The 22,302-nt window shown below is 37.6% G+C and overlaps 1 protein-coding gene across 5 annotated transcripts in view; it reads left to right on the plus strand.

Moving 5' to 3' along the window:
- The window catches only part of oxr1a (oxidation resistance 1a), a 163,163-nt gene that overhangs the window by 50,187 nt on the left and 90,674 nt on the right, over positions 1–22,302 (plus strand). For 4 of the 5 annotated variants that reach the window (XM_086077598.1, XM_086077600.1, XM_086077603.1 and 1 more), the window contains exon 1: positions 3,152–3,242. The exons of the other annotated variant lie outside the window; for it this stretch is intronic. In XM_086077598.1, the coding sequence (XP_085933724.1) occupies positions 3,196–3,242 (47 nt within the window). In that variant the 5' untranslated portion in view covers positions 3,152–3,195. Of the gene's footprint in view, positions 1–3,151; positions 3,243–22,302 lie in introns of those variants that run through there. 5 annotated transcript variants of the gene reach the window in all.

A 22,302-nucleotide genomic window follows, 5' to 3' on the forward strand; every position in this document is an offset into this window, starting at 1 on the left:
TACAGCTGCCTAGTCATATAGAAAATATGTTTGACAAAAGAAAATATAGATATGACTTCCAAAGCCAAAACAAAACTTTGACAGAATAAAATCCAGGACTAAAATTAAAAAAAAAAAACATTTTTATAAGTGGTGTGAAAATATGGAACAATCTTTATAAAGACTTGAAAGGGTGCCAGACAATTTTTAAGTTTAAACGTTTGTTTAAGAGTAAGATTATTGGAAAAATATGAGAATGAAGGTCGATGTCTTGGTCTTGTTTTTGTTGATGTGTTATTATTTTTGTGTGATGTTTGAGTTCATTGTTTTGAATGGTTTGATCTTGTAAAAAGAGCAGGCAAAAATAAGCGTGTCTATTCGGTCTGCGTGTGTGTTTTTTTTTAAATGACTGATCGAAATACATTTAATCGTTCATTCGTTCATTCGTTCATTCATTCATTCGTTCATTCACATAACCATTCCTGGGAGTGCTTTCAAGGCCATTAACAAAGCAACAAAGCATATATTATGTTTGTTTCTTCACGCTTGGCTGCGAATGTATTATTATATTATTATTAATTAATTATTTTGCGGCACCCCTAATTCCGACTTCAGCCTTTTATCAATTCATTCTTTAAAAAATCATATCATATCATAATCATAATATTCATTATCATCATATTCATTCTTTAAGAAATAATATCAATGAATTATGAATTCAGAGTTGAGGTTAGTTACTATTGCACAAGTTCATGAAGCAGGTGCTGAGGCAGCATTTCACCTGCTCTCAAAAGTCTTTACAACTCTGTACTGTAAATGTAGGCTGGAAATGTATTTCCTGTTCTTCTCAAGAATCCAGTTGAGTAACATTAAGTGCTGTTTTTGAGCTCAGGTGTCCTTCACTTGTTTGAAGTGCAGTCACCTTCCTTGCTTCTTATTTACCAAGCAGTAAACACATTCTTTGTGAAGCAAGCTAATCTCTCGGACGCAAGTGCTGGTTTAAAGTCCTTTAGTCCGTTTTAGAGACTTACAATACCACATTTATGATAGAAAGCACAACTCTTGTGCAGTGCAGTACAGCATCATGTTGGTGGGTAGGGGGCAGTAGAAGCATGACTACTAAAGCGGTGTAGTCCACGGTGATACTGTAAGTGCATGAACTCTAGTGTAGGGATTTGATAAACACCATTTTGGTTAGTCGTGGCCTGGAGGAGTGGATCTGTGGCACATGCGGGGCAACATACTGTATGCAACACCTCCGGCTCATATTCAATTTTATTTGCAGTGGGATGTACAACATTTCAAGCTGTCACCTTGAATGTCAGACATTATCCCCATCACCTTGTCATTTAGCAACTTATTTTGTGAGTCACTGCTTTATATTGTATTCCATCACATGATTTGGGATTATTCCAAATCATACCAGAGTCTGTCAAGTTCAGACATTTAAAGATTACGCTTCTGCTGAGTTAACATCACATTAAATCCAACGCTGATGCATTTCAGCTTCTGTCTTTTTCACATACTCGCATGCATGCGCATACTACATCTTGTACTCAGTCAAAGCCACGGGAGTGGGGACAGAGTGACTCATCGCCAGATGGCTGAGTGTTGCACATCCCTGCCACCAGGAGCCCTTATGCTTTTACCACCTGGACAAGACCCAAAGTGACATGGCCTTGGAGGGTGGCCGCTCAGGAGATACACAGCAGGCACCACACACAACAACACACTTGCCAAGCTTTCGTTTCTCTCTTCTACAGTACAACCTCCAAAGTTAAACCTAGTCCAGGTCAAACTCCCATAGTGTCTTATTTCAAAACCGTCAATAATTGAAATATTTTATTGCTGAGTCAAACTGTTGCTCTCATAGTGTTTAAGTGTACAATAAATGTTTTGTTATTAACTTTTTTGACCCTCCTAGATGATTACCATATTTTTCGGACTATGAGTCATAGCTTGGCTGGTGCTGCGACTGATGCTCAGCTGCAACATATGTTTTTATTTCCCTCATTAATGTCTGTTGCCGGCATGCACTCCATTTAACTCATTCACTCCCAGCCTTTTTCACTGAAGCAACCCGCTTTGCTCCTGGCTGTTTTACTGGATTTTGACTGATTTTGCAAGGCCCACAGAATATTGTGTTCTATTGCTATAAAAACATGGAACCTACCTAATGAAAAATTGCAGCCTCTTCTTTCATCAGGAAAAAAGTATATTTATATCTGTTTCCGTATTGCAGCAATTGGCATTAGAATATAGTTAAGTTTCATCATTATTCACATTCCTGGTGAAAACAATGACAAGAAGAGCTTGTTGCAACATGGCCCTGGCTGATCTCTTATACTCTGCTGCCACCTGCTGGCCTTTTTCGTAAACTAACTACCATTGCTTTAAGCGACCTCTTCAGGCCAGAAGCCACATCAAAGCCTTCTGTATGCTCTAGCATAAAAAAAGAAAAATCCTATTAATACGTTTTGGGGAGTGAAGGACAAAGTATAAAAAAAAACATATATATATACGTTTTTGGGTTTGAATGAGTTGTATTGGTCCGACCTAAAAAAGATCGGCTGCAAACGTATCAGCGGGAGCGGTACAAGATGTATTCTCTGGAGTTTGCGATATCACAAATACCGCGAGAATTCAGCTTGCTGGCAAGTTTAAGAGGGACAGAAAAAGAATAATCAAACAAAGCTGTTACAGAAACAATTGAATTTCTGTAACTCATTTATTGTTTGCCTTTTCCACTTCAACACTTCCTATTCCATCACTTTGAACTTCGTTTTTGCTCACAGTACTCTACTTTTATGTACCTGTCTAAGATGAAGTTTCATGAAATTATCTGACTTGTGTGACATCACCCACAATGATTGACAGTTTCAGGTATATTGTGCCTGAAAATTTGGGTTTTATTCCAAATTATAAGAGCTACCATCTCTTAGCTTCCTTCTTGTTTACCCACGTACTCTCATGCACGTGTATGCATGTCCTCCCTTCCATCTTGTTCTTGGCTCAGGCATCAGTAACAGGCTCACTGTTATAGGCTTAGCCAGGTCACGTCCTCCTCTCATCCACCACCTCCTAGCTTGTCGGGGTTATATTAGGTAAATAAATTAGCACAGTGCCCTACTCTCCTAATGAGGACATGGTCACATGACAGGCCTTTTCCACTGATTTAGTTAAGCAGTTTGAGTGATCGGTTTTGACTACAGTACTATGTTTTCTTCACAAGACTCAATGGAACCTGCTCAGAAAGCTGCTAGGTATGTACTAAGCTTTTTCACTGGTTCCCCCCCTCGTAGTGCAAAGCAATTTCTCTTGCTGTTGGCATTTGGAAGATTTGCTTTGAAGAAATCTGCAAGCATAATGCATTTTGCAGTGCAAATATGAACTATTAATAGAAAAATACTAGAAAAGCCTTTTGGATGTATTGGTGCTCTCTCAGGAAAATCAACAGGGAACACTGCCAGTGCTTTCTCTTGTACGTAAGTGCTTCAGTTTTTGTTTTTTTACAGTTTAATAACAAACTCCTGAAGTACAGTCGCCCATACCCATACCTGATTTCCCCCAAATGTATCATCTATCATTTAGAAGCTATTTTCAGTCAATTCATTGTGAAAGGTGTTCATGTCCAAATGAAAATACATGCTGTAGCATTTCCTCCCTTGGGGATAGAATGAGGAGATTGCAGAGGTTTATTGGACTTGTGCAGGAAACAATTAGATGTGTCAGAGGTACGTTGTGAAAACATTCATCAAAGGCCAGGTAAATCTTCAGCAGCGGATATAGCGTCTTGATTAACAAGCCTTTTGACTCTCATTGTTATTGTTTGGTTTGCCTAATTAGGACCTCATTGAGCGCAGTTATGGACATTAAGTGAAAACACTCTTAAACCATGGTTTCACAATGACATTTAAATGTTTGTATTTTTTATGTGCTTTTATGACCACATAAAAGGTTTTGTCTTGAGGCATGTTTTGTGAAGAACTGGTCTCAACGCGCACCTTGTGTTCTGAATTAAAAGAATGCCAATTCAACAACTAGATGACAAGCAATGATGATACCAGAACATTTTTATTTCATTAAAATGGTACAATAATAAATGTGTGATAGAACATAACTGAAAGCATTTTTTGAAATGTTGCCGCCACATTATGAAGGCTTCTTTGCTCTCCTGACAATGACAAACATGTTGCGCAACAGCTCAGTTGCTCCGGGCGACTGTCTGCAGTTGGACACAATTACACAAGTGTGAATGTACACATGCTTTGCTGTCATGGTTGCTTTCGCTTAACCTAACTGAAATGCACGTGTAGGGGAGTGCTCATGCAGCTGTGAATTCACAAATCAAATGATCATTTACAAAGTCTATTGTGTAATCGCTTAATTTCTTATCCCTACCTTTACAATGAAACCAACCCTTGCAAAGCGTGTGACATGATTCTAATCTTAACTAATGTACCTTTAATCCACTTTGATCCACGAAAAAGTGTTGGCAAGAACCAAGACCCACATACAGTCTGATAAATGCAGTCTGCAGGAATAAGCAAGAGGGCAATGAGGAGGATGTTGCACCTTTGCAGGGGTTTTGACCTTTTTAACCTAACAGCTAAATATATACCCTTTATGTTATTCCAGTTGTGGCTATATCTGGAAGCAGTGTTATTTAACATTTACAGGTACGCGTAGCTGGATGGAGATCAATAACAATGCATGTTTTGACCAATCCCTGCTTACATTAAGTCAACAAACGAGGTCATAAATACTCAATGATGCTCTTGGTCACCACAGCGAATATATTCATTTACATTCAACCCAATTTGTTGCAGTTACATTTACACATCCTCACCTTGTCAACATCTGATTGAAGCCATGTGCTCACATACAATAAAAACATTTTTTAAATGACATACTCCACATTGGCAGCTCCACGCTTCCATAAACCTTAAACATTTCTCAACACTAATGTTATATGTGACCTCACTGGTCGTAACATGGCATTCTGATTAATATTACATTTGTGGAATATGAGTTATGAAGCAAAATCCAGCCATTTTTGTCCATCTCAGGGGGCGGCCATTTTGCCACTTGCTGTCAACTGAAGATGAAATCAATAGTGGGTTTTCCAGCCACCCATTTTTATTTAAATTTTCAAGAAATGCGAAAATAAAACTGAATGCAAATGCTAGAAATTCGCAAAAAGGCCCAACATTCGCAAAAAAAGTTTTTACGCTTAGAAGGGGTGGATTTTAAAGCGTATCGATAAAAGGAAAATGCTAATTTCGGCTTTAGAAACAGGTTTTGCAAATAACCGCTGGCAAGACCGGATACACGTGACAAGTTTTGACCGGATATTACGTCACACGTACTTTTTTGTAGTCACAAAGCAATGTCGGACGATAAAGCAAAGGTATGTTTGGGGGGGAAGACAAAACATAAATCTTTTTGTAATAATCAATTAAAGAAGTGGATATTAATACAATTTTAGATGGAAAACAGCAAAGAAATGCTATGGCTCATCAAGTATAACAAAAGCAAACTCAAACGATGTCATCGCACGGCGCAGTCGCTTCCTGGTCTTCTTCTTTTAAATTACTGGTGGATCACATCTCTACGGTGTATACCGCCACCTACAGCGGCGGAGTCTCCTCTCAATTTTCGCAAAAGAAGAAACAGGGATAAGTCGCATGTCCGTTTTGCGTATTTTCAGTAAATTTGCTTTAAAAATTTGAAACAATTAGATGGAAACCTAACTAATGTTGCTCAGGTCTCAGGCATGGACCAATCACAGCTCACCTGTTTTCTGAAGCTGAGCTGAGTTGTTACCTGAGACCTGAGCAACATTGATGTCATCTTCAGTGGACAGCAAGTGACAAAATGGCCGCCCCCTGAGATGGATAAAAACGGCTGGATTTAGCTGCGTAACTCATATTCCACAAATGTAATATTAATCAGAATGTCATGTTTAGACTAGTGAGGTCACATATATTATTGTCAAGAATTTAACTTGCCCTTTAAGTTTAATTATGAGTTCATTAAACTTAATATACTCACTTGAATTAATTTCATCCAAAAGTAATCCAAAGGGAATATATTAAGTTTAATGAACACATAATTAATTAAATTTAATATATTCACTTTGGATTAACTTAATTCAATCGTGTGTTACCAATTTAAGCATTTTTTTTAAGTTGGTCAACAATTAAATTTTTCATCTTAAATTGGTTCAAAACTTCTCTTTTTAGTGTGCAATTGAATTAACCTGATCATCGGCAATATTTTACTTTTAAAATGTGGGCTCTGTGGCATATTAACTAAATAATTTTGTCAGCCAACCAGCATTGGGCATGCACATGGTTAGGCTCCGTAAGCAAGCATGTAAAATTAATCAACATCAGTTTTCTAGACTTGTTTTGGATTCAGTAAAAGTGACATCAAATAATATTATAGCATATTTTCAGTAAGCCCTTGATAAATTTGAAATTCATTAGTAAATTTGATATATATTTAAAAATTAGTTATCATATGTTCTAAATTAATATCCCATTTGTTTTAAAGTTTCATGTTGCGCTGAAAGCAGTTTACAGATTGTTGAAAAGTAGTGCAATAAAAATAATGGCGTTTTTGCTACCATGATGAATAATTGAGATTAACTCATTCACTGCCATTGACGGCTATAGACGTTGAAAATTCATTTGAACTATTTCTATTAGTTTAACTTTTTTTTCCCACTTTTGTTAACAAGAGTATGAAAACCTAAAAACATTTTTTATTGTACATTTAAATCAGATATAAAATTTGTGATTAATCGTGAGTTAACTATTGAAGTCATGCGATTAATTACAATTTAAAAAAATTATCGTCTGACACTCCTAATTTTTTAATAATATTTTCTTTCTTTTTTAATTAGGGGCATCAGGCGATTACAATTTTTAATTGTAATTAATCACATGACTTCACTAGTGAATCACAAATTTTATATCTGTTCTAAATGTACAATAAAAACAATTCTAGGTTTTCATACTCTTGTTGACAAAAGTGAAAAAAGGTGAAACTAATAGAAATAGTTTAAATACATTTTTGACATCTATAGCCGTCAATGGCAGTGAATGAGTTAATGATAGTGATTAGATCGTCATTAGAGTTTTGTGAGACATTTTTTTATATATATATTTACAGTTTGGATTATGAATAAAGGCAATTTAAAAAATGTTTTAGGGTAGAGTCAGTGACGAGGTTTTGTGCTAGCCGTAGTAGTCACGATCCCTGTCCCCAAATAGCGGTGGATTATTGTTATGCGTGTTTTTATATAACACTTAGCAATGCTTACACTCCCATAATTGCTTTTAGCCCCTGTAAATTTACACAGTAAACAAAAACTCTGAAGATTTATTTATCAAGTTTGACAAGTGTGTGCGTGTTGGAGCAGAAGTCAGAACATTTGTTTGGGAAGTTTGCGGGAGGTTTGTGGTGATGAATTGGTGGTGGCAGAGCAGTGGTGCAGAAGATGCTCTTGGGGGCAGAGAGAGAGGCAGAATAAAGACAAGTTGTTCCTTCATCCTGCTGTGTTCGTCTCCATGCATCTAAAAAAAAAAAAAAAACGCAGCTGGGGTTGGCGCTCACTGGATAGGATAAGGCGCTGGGTAAAGAGGGGAAGAAGAGTCAACATGACAAGGACAAAGCAAAGACGGAGCTTTCGCCTGCTTGTTTTTTTATTATCAGTGTGTGTGTGTGTGTGTGTGTGTGTGTGTGTGTGTGTGTGTGTGTGTGTGTGTGTGTGTGTGTGTGTGTGTGTGTGTGTGTGTGTGTGTGTGTGTGTGTGTGTGTGTGTGTGTGTGTGTGTGTGTGTGTGTGTGTGTGTGTGTGTGTGTGTGTGTGTGGTGGAGGGTGAGGTCGTTTAGCTGACGTCATGTGTTTTATGTCAGCAGCTTTCCACATCAGCACACTATGGCCATCAGTAGTGGTCAGTGAAGGAGAAAAGCAAGACCCTGCGATTGACTGGCAACTAATGTCCGCTCGTCATTAAATATAGAAGTTGTCTTTTATTTCAGAGCAGAAAAAGCATTATAAATAGCATGCGAAGAGCCACTGGCCCTAATTGAAATGTCGTTGAGATGATAGCAACAAAAGAATGCACATACAGTAGTTGTCCATATAAATATTCTCTGCATCCAAGAGAAAGTTAGAACACGACAGCTGTTTAACTCAGTTTACCCGCAGCGTGCTTCATCACAGTTTACTCAGCAAAACATGATCTTATACCTAAGCTCATTCATGATTGTCGCTTATTAACTTGAAAGCAGCTGGGCAGTTCATCCAAATTCCTCTGACGATGCGTTTTTGTGAGGTGAGGTGTGCTTATGGAGGCCGAGCTGCTCGAAACCAACAGATGTCTCAATTGAACTGAACACCCTGTGGAATATCAAGTATAGCGGCGTTGGAAGAAAGTTTGGAACAACTCAGTCAGTGATGCCCACTTTGTCTCATTTGTACCGTCTCATGGTACCATCTGTATTTGGCAGCATATATTTCATTTTCCAAAATATTAGATCTTCTTTTGAAATACAATAATTAATTAATTAACTAATTAAAATATTTTTTCTGTAAAGCCGATCCCAAGCTAGTCACTGAAAAACTTCCTTTTATTTTGTGCTCTTTCTCGATCACCCTAAAATGCCACAAGCTGACAAAGCCTCGTCTAAATAGGAAAGTAGTACAGTAATTCCTGTCAAAAAAGTATGTGGATGTCATTCATTTTGCCTGGTTCATTAGTGAAATTTACAGAGAATCTGCCGGTGCTTGCTGTATATATATGTATGTATATATATATATATATATATATATATATATATATATTAGGGATGTTAGAAAAAATGTATTCACCAATATATCGCGATATTACAGCGCGCAATTCTCGAATCGATTCGATATGCGGCCGAAACGATTTTTAAACATAATTTTTTTTATGGGAATATTCAACAAAACGTCTTACTTAGGGTTAGGATTCACACATTAAGTATGGAAGAATGTTATATTAATGGAACATTTTATTTCTGTGCTGTTCAAACAGACTGCAACCTATAAGCCTGAATTTTCAGATAAATAAATACATTTTCATACAAATCTTACAGTGTACATGTACAAGTTTACTGATTAAAAAATCGCAATAATCTATTTATAGATTCGTATCGGGATTAATCGGTATTGAATCGAATCGTGACCTATGAACCGTGATACGAATCGAAAGGTACTAGGCAATTCACACCCGTAATATATATATATATATATATATATATATATATATATATATATATATATATATATATATATATATATATATATATATATATATATATATATATATATATAAATAAAAAATTGTGAAAAAACAAAAAAAATGTGCATTCCTGTGATGTTGCATAGTCACCCATCCAACTTTCGTTGCCAGCTGCTCACGAACTGGGGGAATTCTAGGTGCTAAGCTAACTTTCACTGAATGTTTACAGTATGCACTTGCTTGCTGCTGATGTAGATCCTTAAGTAACTAATCCTCACTTCTGTGGCGGCAAATAAGGTTCATTTCTAATAAGCATCGTTAAATGTGGATGAGGAGTAGCTGAGCACGTTACATACCAAGAAAGGAGAGAGATTGCTAAACTAATGTGAAATAGCGTTTAGGTGTACGGTACACTTCTCATGGAAGTCTGGCTGAAACCACGCTAAAACGGACGGGAACCTACTATGTTAGCATGTTAGCATGTAATTGAATACGTGGCTACAGAGACAATAATAGAACAGTGAACAGCTACATTGTGAACCCGAAAAGACACACACCATAGAGATAAATAAACAACCACCAACATGGTGCCCATTGGTGGCTCCCAAAGACCACTTCAGTAGCCTCCAGGGTTGTATTGCTATTCTGAAATTAAATAAATCAATAAATAAATAATGGCGGCACGGTAGGTGACTGGTTAGCACGTCCGCCTCCCAGTGCTGAGGACGGGAGATTGAGTCCAGGCTTTGACCTTCCTGGGTGGAGTTTGCATGTTCTCCCCGTACCTGTGTGGGTTTTCTCCGGGTACTCCGGTTTCCTCCAACATTCCAAAGACATGCATGGCAGGTTAATTGAACACTCTAAATTGTTCCTAGGTGTGATTGGGAGTGTAGATGTTTGTTCGTCTCTGTGTTACCTGCGATTTGCTGGCAACCAGTTCAGGGTGTACCCCGCCTACTGCCTGAGGCCGGCCAGCCCCCCCCCCCCCCCCCCCCCCCCGCGCGACCCTTGTGAGGAATAAGCAGTTAAGAAAATGGATGGATAAATAAATGATACATCTCATTTTTTTGTTGCAATTGTTTTGCTGCTCTGCTGTCTGTAACAATTTGGCCAAAAATGTCTTTACAAGAGCCTTTTTATTTGACTATTTATAACTGAAACATCTTCCAATTAGTAGATTAACACCATAGCTGCTCACAATGAGTACTCCTGCCAATAGATTTCAGACAGAATTCGTGTTTGAAATTTGCCCTCTGCAGATGCGACGTCGTGCGTGTTGCGTTACGTGAAGAAGGGAAAATGCAGTTTCATTTTTGGGCCACAGGTGGCAGTAGCGATTCAAAATTCATTGAACTTACATTAGTGTAAAGTTGTCAACAGCAATATTTTAAAATCCTATTTTAGTACTGTATTGCTCAAAGGTCAGTACTGTAGTACAACCAAACTATAGCATTCGGGGAGACAAGCTAGCTAGATAGCTAGCTAGCCAATGATGATGAGAAAATTTACCCCCAAATAATTTCATCAAATGTGTTATTTCAGAAGTGTATGAAACTGGTTGCATTAGCAGTACCTAAGAAGTAGCTCTCAGTTTCAAAAAAGTCGAGTGACGCCAGCACTAGAGGGAGCCTTAGCTGGTTGAGGACACAAGACCGAGCCGCAATCTTTGACCGGAACTTAGAACTTTTCTTTCTTACAATGTTTGGCTCCAATAAATTCATCGTAACTCATTAATTTATTTACTGATTTTGATACAGATCGATTTGTTAGAAACGTCAGACAAGACACAAAGGTGATCTTATAATCAGGGCTTTCATTACATATTACTCTAATGTTTGTTGTGAAGAACCTCTGTGGTATAAAGACCCCATAGTATTGTGTGGCACACGGACACGGTTTAAAGGTCTCGGCTGTCAGCTGTGTTGTCTGCAAGGCACGGTAATAGTAAGTGCCGATGTGTTTTTACAGGGTAAGCATATCAAAGAGGCACAATATGATATTGACAATTACCTTATTATGTTGTTGTTATTGGTTGTGTCCACATACATAAACATCTGACTGCACCACATTCCAAAACATCACAGTGTGATTTTAAATTGCAAATCATATCAATCAATTCTACTTTTCTCTTTTTTAATAGAAGATTTTTGTTGTTTCAATTTTTTTAAATAGTGTTGCACATGATTACATGTATACGTATATTGTATGTATTTTTAAATAAACCAGCCTTAGTTGCCATCTGATTGTTACATAATAAGAATAGAATGTTGTACTTGGCCTTAAAGAAATGCCGTGAGAAATGTGGAGACGGAGAATGCAAGTCACTCCACATAGACTCTGGTGTGCTTCCGTTCCTTGTCTTGTATTATTATTGTCGATTTATTGTTGACTCGGCTAATTTGCATATGAGGCCAAGTTCACTCAGTGCTGCATTGCTTTATTGCAGTGTCACAAAACCTCCATTTTGTGTGTTGAATCCAAGCTGCTCCGCAAAATCGCTACAGAGATCAGGATGTTTATATTTCAAGATCAATTCTATTCTATGCAGACATAGTTTGATGTAATGGAATATGAAATATCAAAACCTCTAAAGCCCCTTGCATCAAGCTAACAAACAGAGCGCACCTTGCTGGCAAGAAAAAGACAACAAGGAATAATATCCTTAAATGATATGCAAATAACATTGCCTGCAGCAGTATTATCACAGCCATGCAACTGAGACCACATGCAACTGTCAAAACATCTTATGTCACACTTGACTGTCAATTTCAGGCTTTGCACTGCACACCACAACCCCCATGTCGTTAAGCATTTGTATGAGGCTTTAATATCTCTTCACTGTGCCAATTTAGAAAATAAGCACAAGAAAAAAAAATCTAATCACTCCAATCACCCATTAACATCTTTGCTTCTAATAGAGTCATTTATGGCATCTTCTCTGAAATGAAAAAGGAAACATCCATGATAATGAGGCTTCATGTTGTCCTGATTTAAGCAAAAGCAGCACCATCCATCAACCTTTTTTATCAGCTGCACCTTCAGGATGCATTGATTTAAATGTTGCCCCTGATTTACTGTTTCATTGATCCTCCAGCATTTAGCACAGCCTATTCGTGCCACGTGCAGTAAATCCAGTGTGTGAATATATTACAAATTAATTTTAAGGTGTTTTCACCGCCAACTTGCTGTGTTATAATTTGACATTTTCAGATCAACAAAACATCAAGTCAGTCATCTGATATGTTACTAGTCAACAGTTTGGACACAACTTCTATATTCAATATACAACATGAAACAAAACCAAAATAATATGAGCAAGACAACAACACAACAAACAACACAAATCACAACAGCTGCAGGGAATTAGGTGCGCTCAGTAGTCGACTTGGGACTGCTGTGATGGTACGTCGTGTGATTTCTTTATTATTATTTGAATCCCTTCATACTAACTATGTCGAGCAAAAAAAGGAAAAGAAAATGGTTGAACAACTATGTGCAATAGGAATTCACATGTATAACGGAATGTATGGTGTGAAGTAGCCAAGGTTATTTTAGTTAACTAAAACTAACGAAAAAACAAACTAAAATTCCAAAAACAATTTCGTTAACGAAATGAAATAAAAATGAAAATGCTTTAAAAAAAAAACAACTAACAAACAAAATTTTATGTTTACAAAACTAACTAAAACTAACTATAATTATAGCAAAAAAGTCCTTTGTTTTAGTCTTTGGTAATCAATTGAATGCATGAGCCTTTGGGGATGATTTATTTTTACATTAACCGGAATAAGGACATTTGAAAGTGTGTCACACAAAAGTGACGTCATCTAGCAGCAGCCAATAGAAAAGCACCTTCAGATGAGGTTGCTCCCATGGTGTTTTTTAAATATTGCGCACAAGTAATACACACTTAAAAATAAAATAAAAATAAAACTAATACTGAAACTAACTCAAACTAAACTTAAATTATACATTTATGAAATAAGTAAAACTAATAAAAACTAACAGAACCACCCTGAAAACGAATTAAAACTAACTAAATTTAAAAAACAAAACTCAAAACGAAATAAAAACTAACTAAAATGAAAATTTCCAATACTATAATAACCCTGGAACTAGCACCACCACATGTATTTCTGTCCTGTGTGCTAGTCTTTTTGATGGGATGACACCCACCCCTGGAAGTGCTGAAGGCTTTATCTTCATTTTCAATGACCATCTCAACTGTCACTCTTTGTTGTGCAACTCTTCTTTTTTCCAACATCTTAACACCTTTTGTCTTGTTCATATCCTGTGGGAGGAATTCGACATCTTTCTCTGGCCCGCTACTTCATGTCTCACCTTACTGCTAGCTCAGTTCACACATACAACACACACAAACTTTAGGTTTGATATTGATGCTTTTCCACTGCACAGTACCGACTCTACTCAACTCAGCATACTCACATTCACATATTCTACACTTTTTTTTTACGTGCTTCTCCTTCCCCATTTCTTGACCGATTCTCGCCATTCTAACTTCAACATAATCCAATTTTTGTCATCAGTTTCCCCAAATATTACTGTTTTAAACACCCCCCAAAAAAATTAAAAAATCCTCATTTACACATTCAACTTACAACCACTTAGAAGTGCCCCCAAGTCAATAGAATGTAAAATGGAACTCAAGCACTTGTCAGCATATCACTTTTTCTCTCAAAATGTCAAAGTAAAAGCCCCAAATTAGTATTTATTTTAGTTTTCTCTAATTTCCACAGTTTTTGATGGATTCAAACAATTCCAACTTTAAACAGTTCAACACATCCCTATCACATTGTTCTCAAAATAAGAGCCAAAATACTGTTTTTATTATCATCATTATTATTTAAGCTCCATATTTTTTGACTAATTCAAATTTTTCCGACTTCATTGTATTCCAAAGATTCATGGTACAAATTTTCTCATTCCCAAAAACTTTTTTCCAATACGTCTATAATATTTATCCATAAAATCCCCATTTACTTCCAATGATATGTTTAAAAAAAAAAAATGCATTATTCCCATTTGAAATGTAAAATATTTCATTTCACCTTGGGAACAATTTTGTTGTGATGTACTAATGGACACAATCCCCTAAAAAGCATGCATTTTCATGTCAGCATTACCACAAACTATAATGTAGTCTCTTTTTTTTTATTTTAATTCTATATTTAAAATATTTTTAAGTGCCAAAAGCTCCATTCATGTAATGTTAGCTAGTTCATAAGTTCATTTGCAACTTTAAAAAGCCCACATTTTCTGTCAGCTATTTCATCAAGATTTCATCAACTGGGTCACACAAGAGTAAGCCAATATAGACAGTGTATTTCAGCAAGTAACAGAATATACCAACTGTTGCCAAATGTGCCGGCTGCAGAGGGGCATGGGGTCACCAGCCTGAGCCAAACAGGCTGCCAACCGACAGCAGACAGGAGGGATAAAGACATGGTGGAGGAGCAGAAGTAGGAAGGAGGAGTTGAATTTTGAAAATGGACAGACAGAAGATGCTTGGGAAGCATTCTGTCATCATTGTAAGTCGCTGGCACGATTACATTCATCATGCAAGACGCAAATAATCGCGCGACTACGCACGTTAACTTGCAGTTGACCTTAAGCAGGCGGAGTCGATGTGTGACCTGTTCAGCTTGTGCCAGTGACACCATTGGTGGCAGATGTTGGTGCCTCCAGCCAGTTAGTGCCTTCTTTGCAAATGCCAGATGTGCAAGTGAGCACATTGGCTGAGAAAATATGAACATTCATGGAAATTCAGTATGCAGACGGAGCAAATCGGCATTCTTCCCACCTTTCAACTGAGGCTGGCAGTTGGAATGTGTGTATTGTTATATAGCGTAGCCATCATTTAATCCTCCGTTTTCAGATTGGTTGAAATGTGTGATGATCGTCCAATAGTTCATATCGGCTTATGAAAGTGTGCCCATTCTTTTAATAATAGGTTTACATTGTGCATTTGTTGAGGACTTATCTCTGTTTCAGACGAATGTAACATGTAACGGCTTAATGTACATTAGTGGCCGGCGGCTCATCCATACTGCTTTGAAAAGTCCCAAATATCAATCAATCAATCAAATTTTTAAACTTTGTTTTTTGTTTTTAGATTTTTCTGCCTTTTGTCCAATTTCTGCAATTTTTAGCAATTTTATGGATATACAGGGCTTAAAGTACTTCGGCACGGTGCCGGATTTCCGGCGTAAGAGCCACCAGCGCAATGACAAATCCAGCGAAGTAAACCATTTGCATGTAGAGAATATTGGAAACGTCTGGCAAAACACCGCCAATGAGGAGAGAAGGCCAACTTCAAAATAAACTTTCCCATATCAAGTAATATGTGGAGCGCAATGCCAAGAAACACTTTTATTTTGACATTTTTCCCTGGAGCATTTTGCCAGTTGCGACGCAACGGATGTCTTCGGAACGAAATAATGCTGTTAAGCACAATTTCAATAAAAATTTTAATTCAAATTTAAGTAAAAAAAAAAAGAAGTTGATTATCTAGAAATGAAAGTTGGTCGATCATTACTAAGTAGAAATATATTACTAATGTCTTCTTTACTCATAATTGTTCTTTCACCACGTGAAAATATTATTTTTCTCCAAATACCTGATTATTCAATAGAATTTTCCTTAGGATATTTGAATATCAAAGTATTTAGCTGCAGCACTAGAGGGGACTCCAATCCGCACCCACTTATAAATAATATAAATTGATAATGAAAGAGATGACCTGACACTTGGGGAGGACTGGCCATCGGGAATTTCATGAGTTTTCATTGAGAATCGAATAGTAATTAATGACTTGATGTTGGTCGAACAACGAATCGGCACGTTGGACACTGCACCACCGCTCCCCGGAAAAAGTTCAGGCTCAGGATTTAAGCCCTGGATATATTATAGTTATTTTCTGCCTCTCTTCTTCCTGTTTATGAACATTTAATGGCTATTTTGGGACATTTTAATGTTAATTTTCAGGATTTCTTTTGTTTTTGGACATTTTTTTTTAATGTTGTCTTTTCTGCCTTTTTCAAAATACATTTTCTGACCTCATAAAATCTAGTTTTACTTGAAAAGTGAACCTTGAACATGAATTTTTAAACCTGTCTATAAAGGGTCTGACACAGGTGACGGGGTTAGGACATCACATGAATTTAGGGGGTTTGAATGTGAGATCGAGTCCGGGCTTCGGCCTTCCTGGGTGGAGTTTGCATGTTCTCCCTGTGCCAATGTGGGTTTTCTCCGGGTACTCCGGTTTCCTCTCACATTCCAAAGACATGTATGGCAGGTTAATTGAACACTTTAAATTGTCCCTAGGTGTGATTGTGAGTGTGAATGGTTGTTTGTCTGTGTGTGCCCTGGATTGGCTGGCAACCAGTTCAGGGTGTACCACGCCTACTGCCCGAAGCCAGCTGGGATAGGCTCCAGCATCCCTGTGACCCTTGTGAGGAATAAGCGGTTAAGAAAATGGATGGATGGATGATCTTCATTGCAATTGATTGGCAACCAGTCCAGACAGTATCCCACCCCTCACCCAAAGTAGGCTGGAATAGGCTCCATCTCACCTGTGGCCCTAATAAGGAGCTGTTTAGAAAATGGATAGATTGATAGATGGCTCGGGCACGGGGCTTTTCTGTGCATATGAAAGTGGGTAACCAGACACAGGTTCAGCATTCCTTGACCACGCAGCAGCATCTACCGGGGTCCCTCAATATTCATCACTGGTTTCAATAACATTTTCTGTAGGAACAATTAAAAGTACAACTTATTAATGTGACTAAACAGATAATAAATTGTAAAATTTAAATAAAATGACGCACTGTCTTGATGTATTTCAGTTTGATATTTTATATCATGTCCAAGTAAGTTAGCCAGCTGGTCCATCGCATTGTCCGTCATGTTCAGCACAGACAACAGATGTAGCTGCATACTTATGCAGCCTGGTGGATGTACTGGAAGTGACATGGGAGACTTTGCACCACAAATCTTTGCATGGCCGCTGAACCAGTCTGAATGTGGGCATGTGTCATGGCTGCTGGTCTTGCAAAGAGGTATTTGTTGTATTAGTTGAGTTGAATCGAGTCTCTGATGTCTCTGCTGAACTGTAATGCACACTTCATTTTCAATGTCATGTTATTTTCCATTTTCAGTGTTTTTTCTTATGAAAGATATAATAATGTCTGTGGGGCAATAGTTTAAGCAGATTTGTCTTGTTTAGTTTTTGCTTAGATGATGATCAGATCATATTTTACATCTATCTATCCATCCATCCATCCATCCGTCCATCCATCCATAAACATTTACGGCACATAATCTCTAAATTGATTTTGATATTGAATGCACAATATAATTTACCGGTATGTAACACTGTATGTAGGGATGTTTGATACCAATACAAAGCACCGATACCACTAGTACTTTTGATACATAAAATGCCCTCCCAAAAATTAATGACAGATCATTTTAAAGAAAGACCTATATATATTTTTCTTTAAAATTGCATTAAGTGACAATTTTGTATTTACTGTAATTAATAATTTGTAGTTCCTGATTGTAAAATAGCCACAAGAGCGTCATGAGAACAGATACCTTGATGTAAGACTGGGTATCGGCCCAATACCGATACCGGGTATATGTACTCTGCCTAGTTGTATCCAAAGCTGGGCACTTCCGTTAATCGTCAATTCCCGTCTATGACGATGCCAACCTTGCGACAAGTGCACAATGACACGAAGCCTCGGATAAATACATGGACTGAGCACCGACTGAAGCACGTTTACGTCCGTCAATCGGGATGAGTACATACGGTCACTCTCATCCCGTGTATTTTTGAGAGCCTTTGCGTCATAACGCATTCGTTGAAAAGTTGGCATCGTCATCGACGGGAATTGCCGATTAACGGAAGTGCCCAGCTCTGGTTGTATCATAAGGCAAACCTATCTTAACAGTGAGTTTAATTATTCAGCATAGCAAGATATAACACCCCGGCATAATTGGGCCTGAGTCTTTAAAGGTGGGTACAATAACGGCATGCTTGAATGCATTTTGTGTGGAAGATTTTTAACTGACCTCAATCCCATTTAACACCTTTTGGGACCGACTCAAATGAATATTGTCAGCCAGGCCATCTCCTCCGGCATCAGTGACCTCACAATACTCTTCTAAATGAATGGCAAAATGGCATGACAAAAATTCCCACAGACATTCCGAAAGTCTTCACAGAAGAGTAATTGCAGCAAAGTTTCACTTTCTGTGGATAGAATATATAGACGTGACAATCCATTTTTCTAAAAGTCTATCTACAATATAAATAATCACTTCTACTTTTGAATGGATAACATTTTGGGCACATATTAATCATAGTTTACATTAAGCAGTATGGTTTTGTTAGGTATTGTAAGATTTTTAGCGAACACAGTAATACAGCATGTGTCACTTTTTTATTTTATTTGAAATACACACGTGTCCATACGGCTAAAATTTCATAGTGGCTATATGCATTCCCACCTGCATTCCCTGCAGTGGAAGCATAAACTTAATCAGATTTTACTTTCTAACTGTACCATTGTGAACTGAAATAAATTTACAGACTTAATAGAAATGCAGCTTTAGTTCCTTCACAGTAGATTTGCAGTATTAAAAGTGTTCAGTTCAAACAATTAGCATGACCCCTCATCCAAAAGCAACCAAAAACACGTGTTAAACATTGTATGGTTTTGTTTTGATAATTGTTTTCTACTCAACTTTTCGGTTCAGTTTAATTTATTTATGGCTATAATTCATTCGACTCACTTTATCCCAAATGTTCGCTTATCTCCTAATTCCAATTAAATGCCTGCATACCACTTATGTAAGTCTTTTTTTTTTTTATCTCTAGCATATTATTCTTTCCAAGAATTTAAATGGAAGACGACAAAGTGTGAAGCATAACTTCCCAGCTTTGCTACCCTTCTTCCTCTCTGAGCCACAACGAACTCACATGATGTACTGAACAAACGGCGGAAAACTGTCAATTGAAACAATGCATCTCTGATTTCTGCACTACCACAAGCCACACCGTCGTGACGTCGTTTCCACTACTGACGCTGACCAATCGTTTCGCTGGCTGTCACCGGCACGTAGCCAATGAGAGGGCAAGCGAAAGATTGAGGCTAGCAACGAGGAGGGGAGCGAAAATGCGAAGTAGGACAGCAGACTGCAGTAACAGTCCCAAGGTCCCCATGGGGACTCAGTGAATCAACCGCTGGAGGCTGTGTGTGATTGAGCACTGACTCTAACAGGGTGTTTGGTGCCAACATGAACACATAAAGAGCACATTTGACTCGTTTTTTCTCTTTCTTGTTCATGTCTTTATTTCGTTACCCAATACGCAGACACCAGAAAGTGAGAGAGGAAAAAACATGCTGTGGAGTCACAGCAAGACACATAATGAGGTTCCCTCACCGTCTCTACCCCCTCTATGCCTTTTGTCACTGAAGATAATTCCTCTGTGAGTCATGTGAAAAGCTCTGTCAAATGGGAATTTTAATGTTGCGTCGATACATTTTAGAGAATGAATAGCCGCCTTTTTCTTTGGCGGCCTTGGTTGATTTATAGACCTTGTTTTAATAGAGCAGTTTGGCACTGTTGTTGGCACATACAGCTAAGTGATAGAAAAATAATAAGACATTACTCATCTCAAGGACTGTTTGAGTGGTGAGACATAAGGTTTTCTAGTGTCTTCATCTGGTATTGTTTTGGTGTAAATGTTGTGTTGAATTACTGTAAGGTATGCCCCCCCCCCCCAAAAAAAACAACAAAAAAAAAAAACGTTATTTACCTGTATAATTTAAGATAAAATAAAAGCACCAGTAAAGGTATGCTAAAACATTTCATTAGAAGATCTACATCATTGTTACAACCTGCAAATAAATAAATAAAACACTGTGTCATGATTACAACAGGAAAAAGCCACAAAAAAAGCAATTGAAGGACCATAATTTGCTTTACCCCAAACATTTTTTTCTGGTTTGAAAACAACTATAAATATGGGACGTCAATATATACAGTGTTTCTCGAGAATTACTTAATTATTATTTTGTAATTAACTAACCTTGCAAGTATACAATTTGAAAAACAATGGATTATTTTTTTATTTTTGGTACCGCTTATCCTTTTCAGTGTCTCCAGGAGCTGGAACCCACGCTGCCTTCACTGAAGTGAGGCGAATGTACCACTACAGCCTATATAGTATAATACAGTATTATCAAAATCTAACCTGAATTTAATGAATGAGTCACCTTAAAGTAGTAGAAAACGGGCACACACACAAAAATCTTATTAACCTTAATCATGTGAACACCATGGACACGAATATGCTAGATTTAGTCTTATATAACAAAAAGTGACAGGTTTGTTGTGAACTTCAGAACTTAGTTGCAGCTCTTGCTTCCATATTGAAGTGTATCAGTAGAAAGGAAAATCAATCCCATTCTTGCCTCTCTCACTCAAACTCAAAACTTGCCATCTCGTTATCCCTCCCTGACCACCAACCTGCAGATATGGGTCTCTGAAAAAAAATGAAAAAAAACTAACAATAAAAATGTCAAAGTACCGGTAGTTAGTTATCTAGCCCTTTCATGCACAAATCAGGACATCAATTTTCTGCCATTTTTGGCAATTTTGTATTTCTTTTCAAGTTTTCTTTTCTGCTTTAAAAAAATTAAATTTCTGACTTTTTGGGCAATTTTGTGTGCATTGCATGGTAATTTTCTGCTATTCCTCTTCCTTTTTGGACATTTTATGATCACCTTTTAAACATGCTTAAGTATTATTATTATTTTAAATCTATCTTGGTCTCTCTTTTTCTGACAACTTACAAATTTGGACTCTGACATTTTTTTGTCAAAATCATTCATTCATTTAAATAGAATTTTATTAAAAACTTAAAATATGTTTAAAAAAAATTAGACATCCACAGAGACTTTAGAGTCACATGTGGCTCCAGAGCCGCAGGTTGCAGACAACTGAGATAGGAGACAGCGACTTTTGAATAGCTGTCCACTGTAGTGGCCACTGTACCTGAAAAGGTTAATGGCGGAAATGTAACCTTAAATACCCGCTAAGGGCTGAAGCATTGTGTAAATGACAGCGCCTTTCTTGGCAACAAACTTATAACAAACTCTCCGCCAGCAATGCCGTGTTGCTGTGCTTGTGTGTGTGCACTGGTTTTATGCTATAAGCAATGGACTGATTCTGTTCAGTCTGTTGCTTATAGCACCACAACGTAGATGTTATTTAGCATTAGCATTAAGCTGGAGGACTTAAAATGTAAGTAATGTGGTTATTTGAAAAACACAAGGTTATTTTCTCCGTTTTTTTGTTTTTGTTCTCGTATCTCAAGTCTCTGCTTGCTAGTCCAAGCAAAAAAAATCAGTTGAACGGTGGGTGGGTCTTATCTCAAGGCACCATTGTCTGTAAATTATTTCATAAAAGATGTCTTTGCCTATATGTTATCTGGAGTGGGAGAGAAATTCATGGTTGGAGACAACTCACCTAACACACCCATCCATAGCTTGTGCTCCCTTTCATTCAGTCATGTGTCAGTGTTGTCGCCAGCCTTTAGCTCCTGTTACATTGACATGAAGGTTAAAAGCCTCATTGGTCAAAACTGCCCAATCACCCCTCAACAGAGAATTGCTGCTGTGGCATTTAGCAAGGGCAGATGAGTGTAATGTGGCGTGGTGCTCCATACATCATTATGCGGAGGTGTCCGACAGCAGAGCAGAGAGTGTCGAGGTTCAGCCGTATTTCATTACGCTCCCGGATGCAATAGAAGACCTCATTAGCATGTATGGCCACAGGTTGTTGTTGCCCCCGTTCTCTGGGTGTCAGGAGCAGGAACCGAGCTTTAGTCTGACTGCCTCAACCATGACTTGCACATTTCCATTAAGCTTAAGATAGTCACAGTATTCCAATGGTTTTGTAATGATTGCCTCCATTGCATTTAAATCCCTTCAATCCATTTAAAATACAGCGAC

The sequence above is a fragment of the Leptonotus elevatus genome, chromosome 6 (genome assembly GCF_054856555.1).
Source record: "Leptonotus elevatus isolate MCC_2025b chromosome 6, RoL_Lele_1.0, whole genome shotgun sequence".
Taxonomy (NCBI): domain Eukaryota; kingdom Metazoa; phylum Chordata; class Actinopteri; order Syngnathiformes; family Syngnathidae; genus Leptonotus; species Leptonotus elevatus.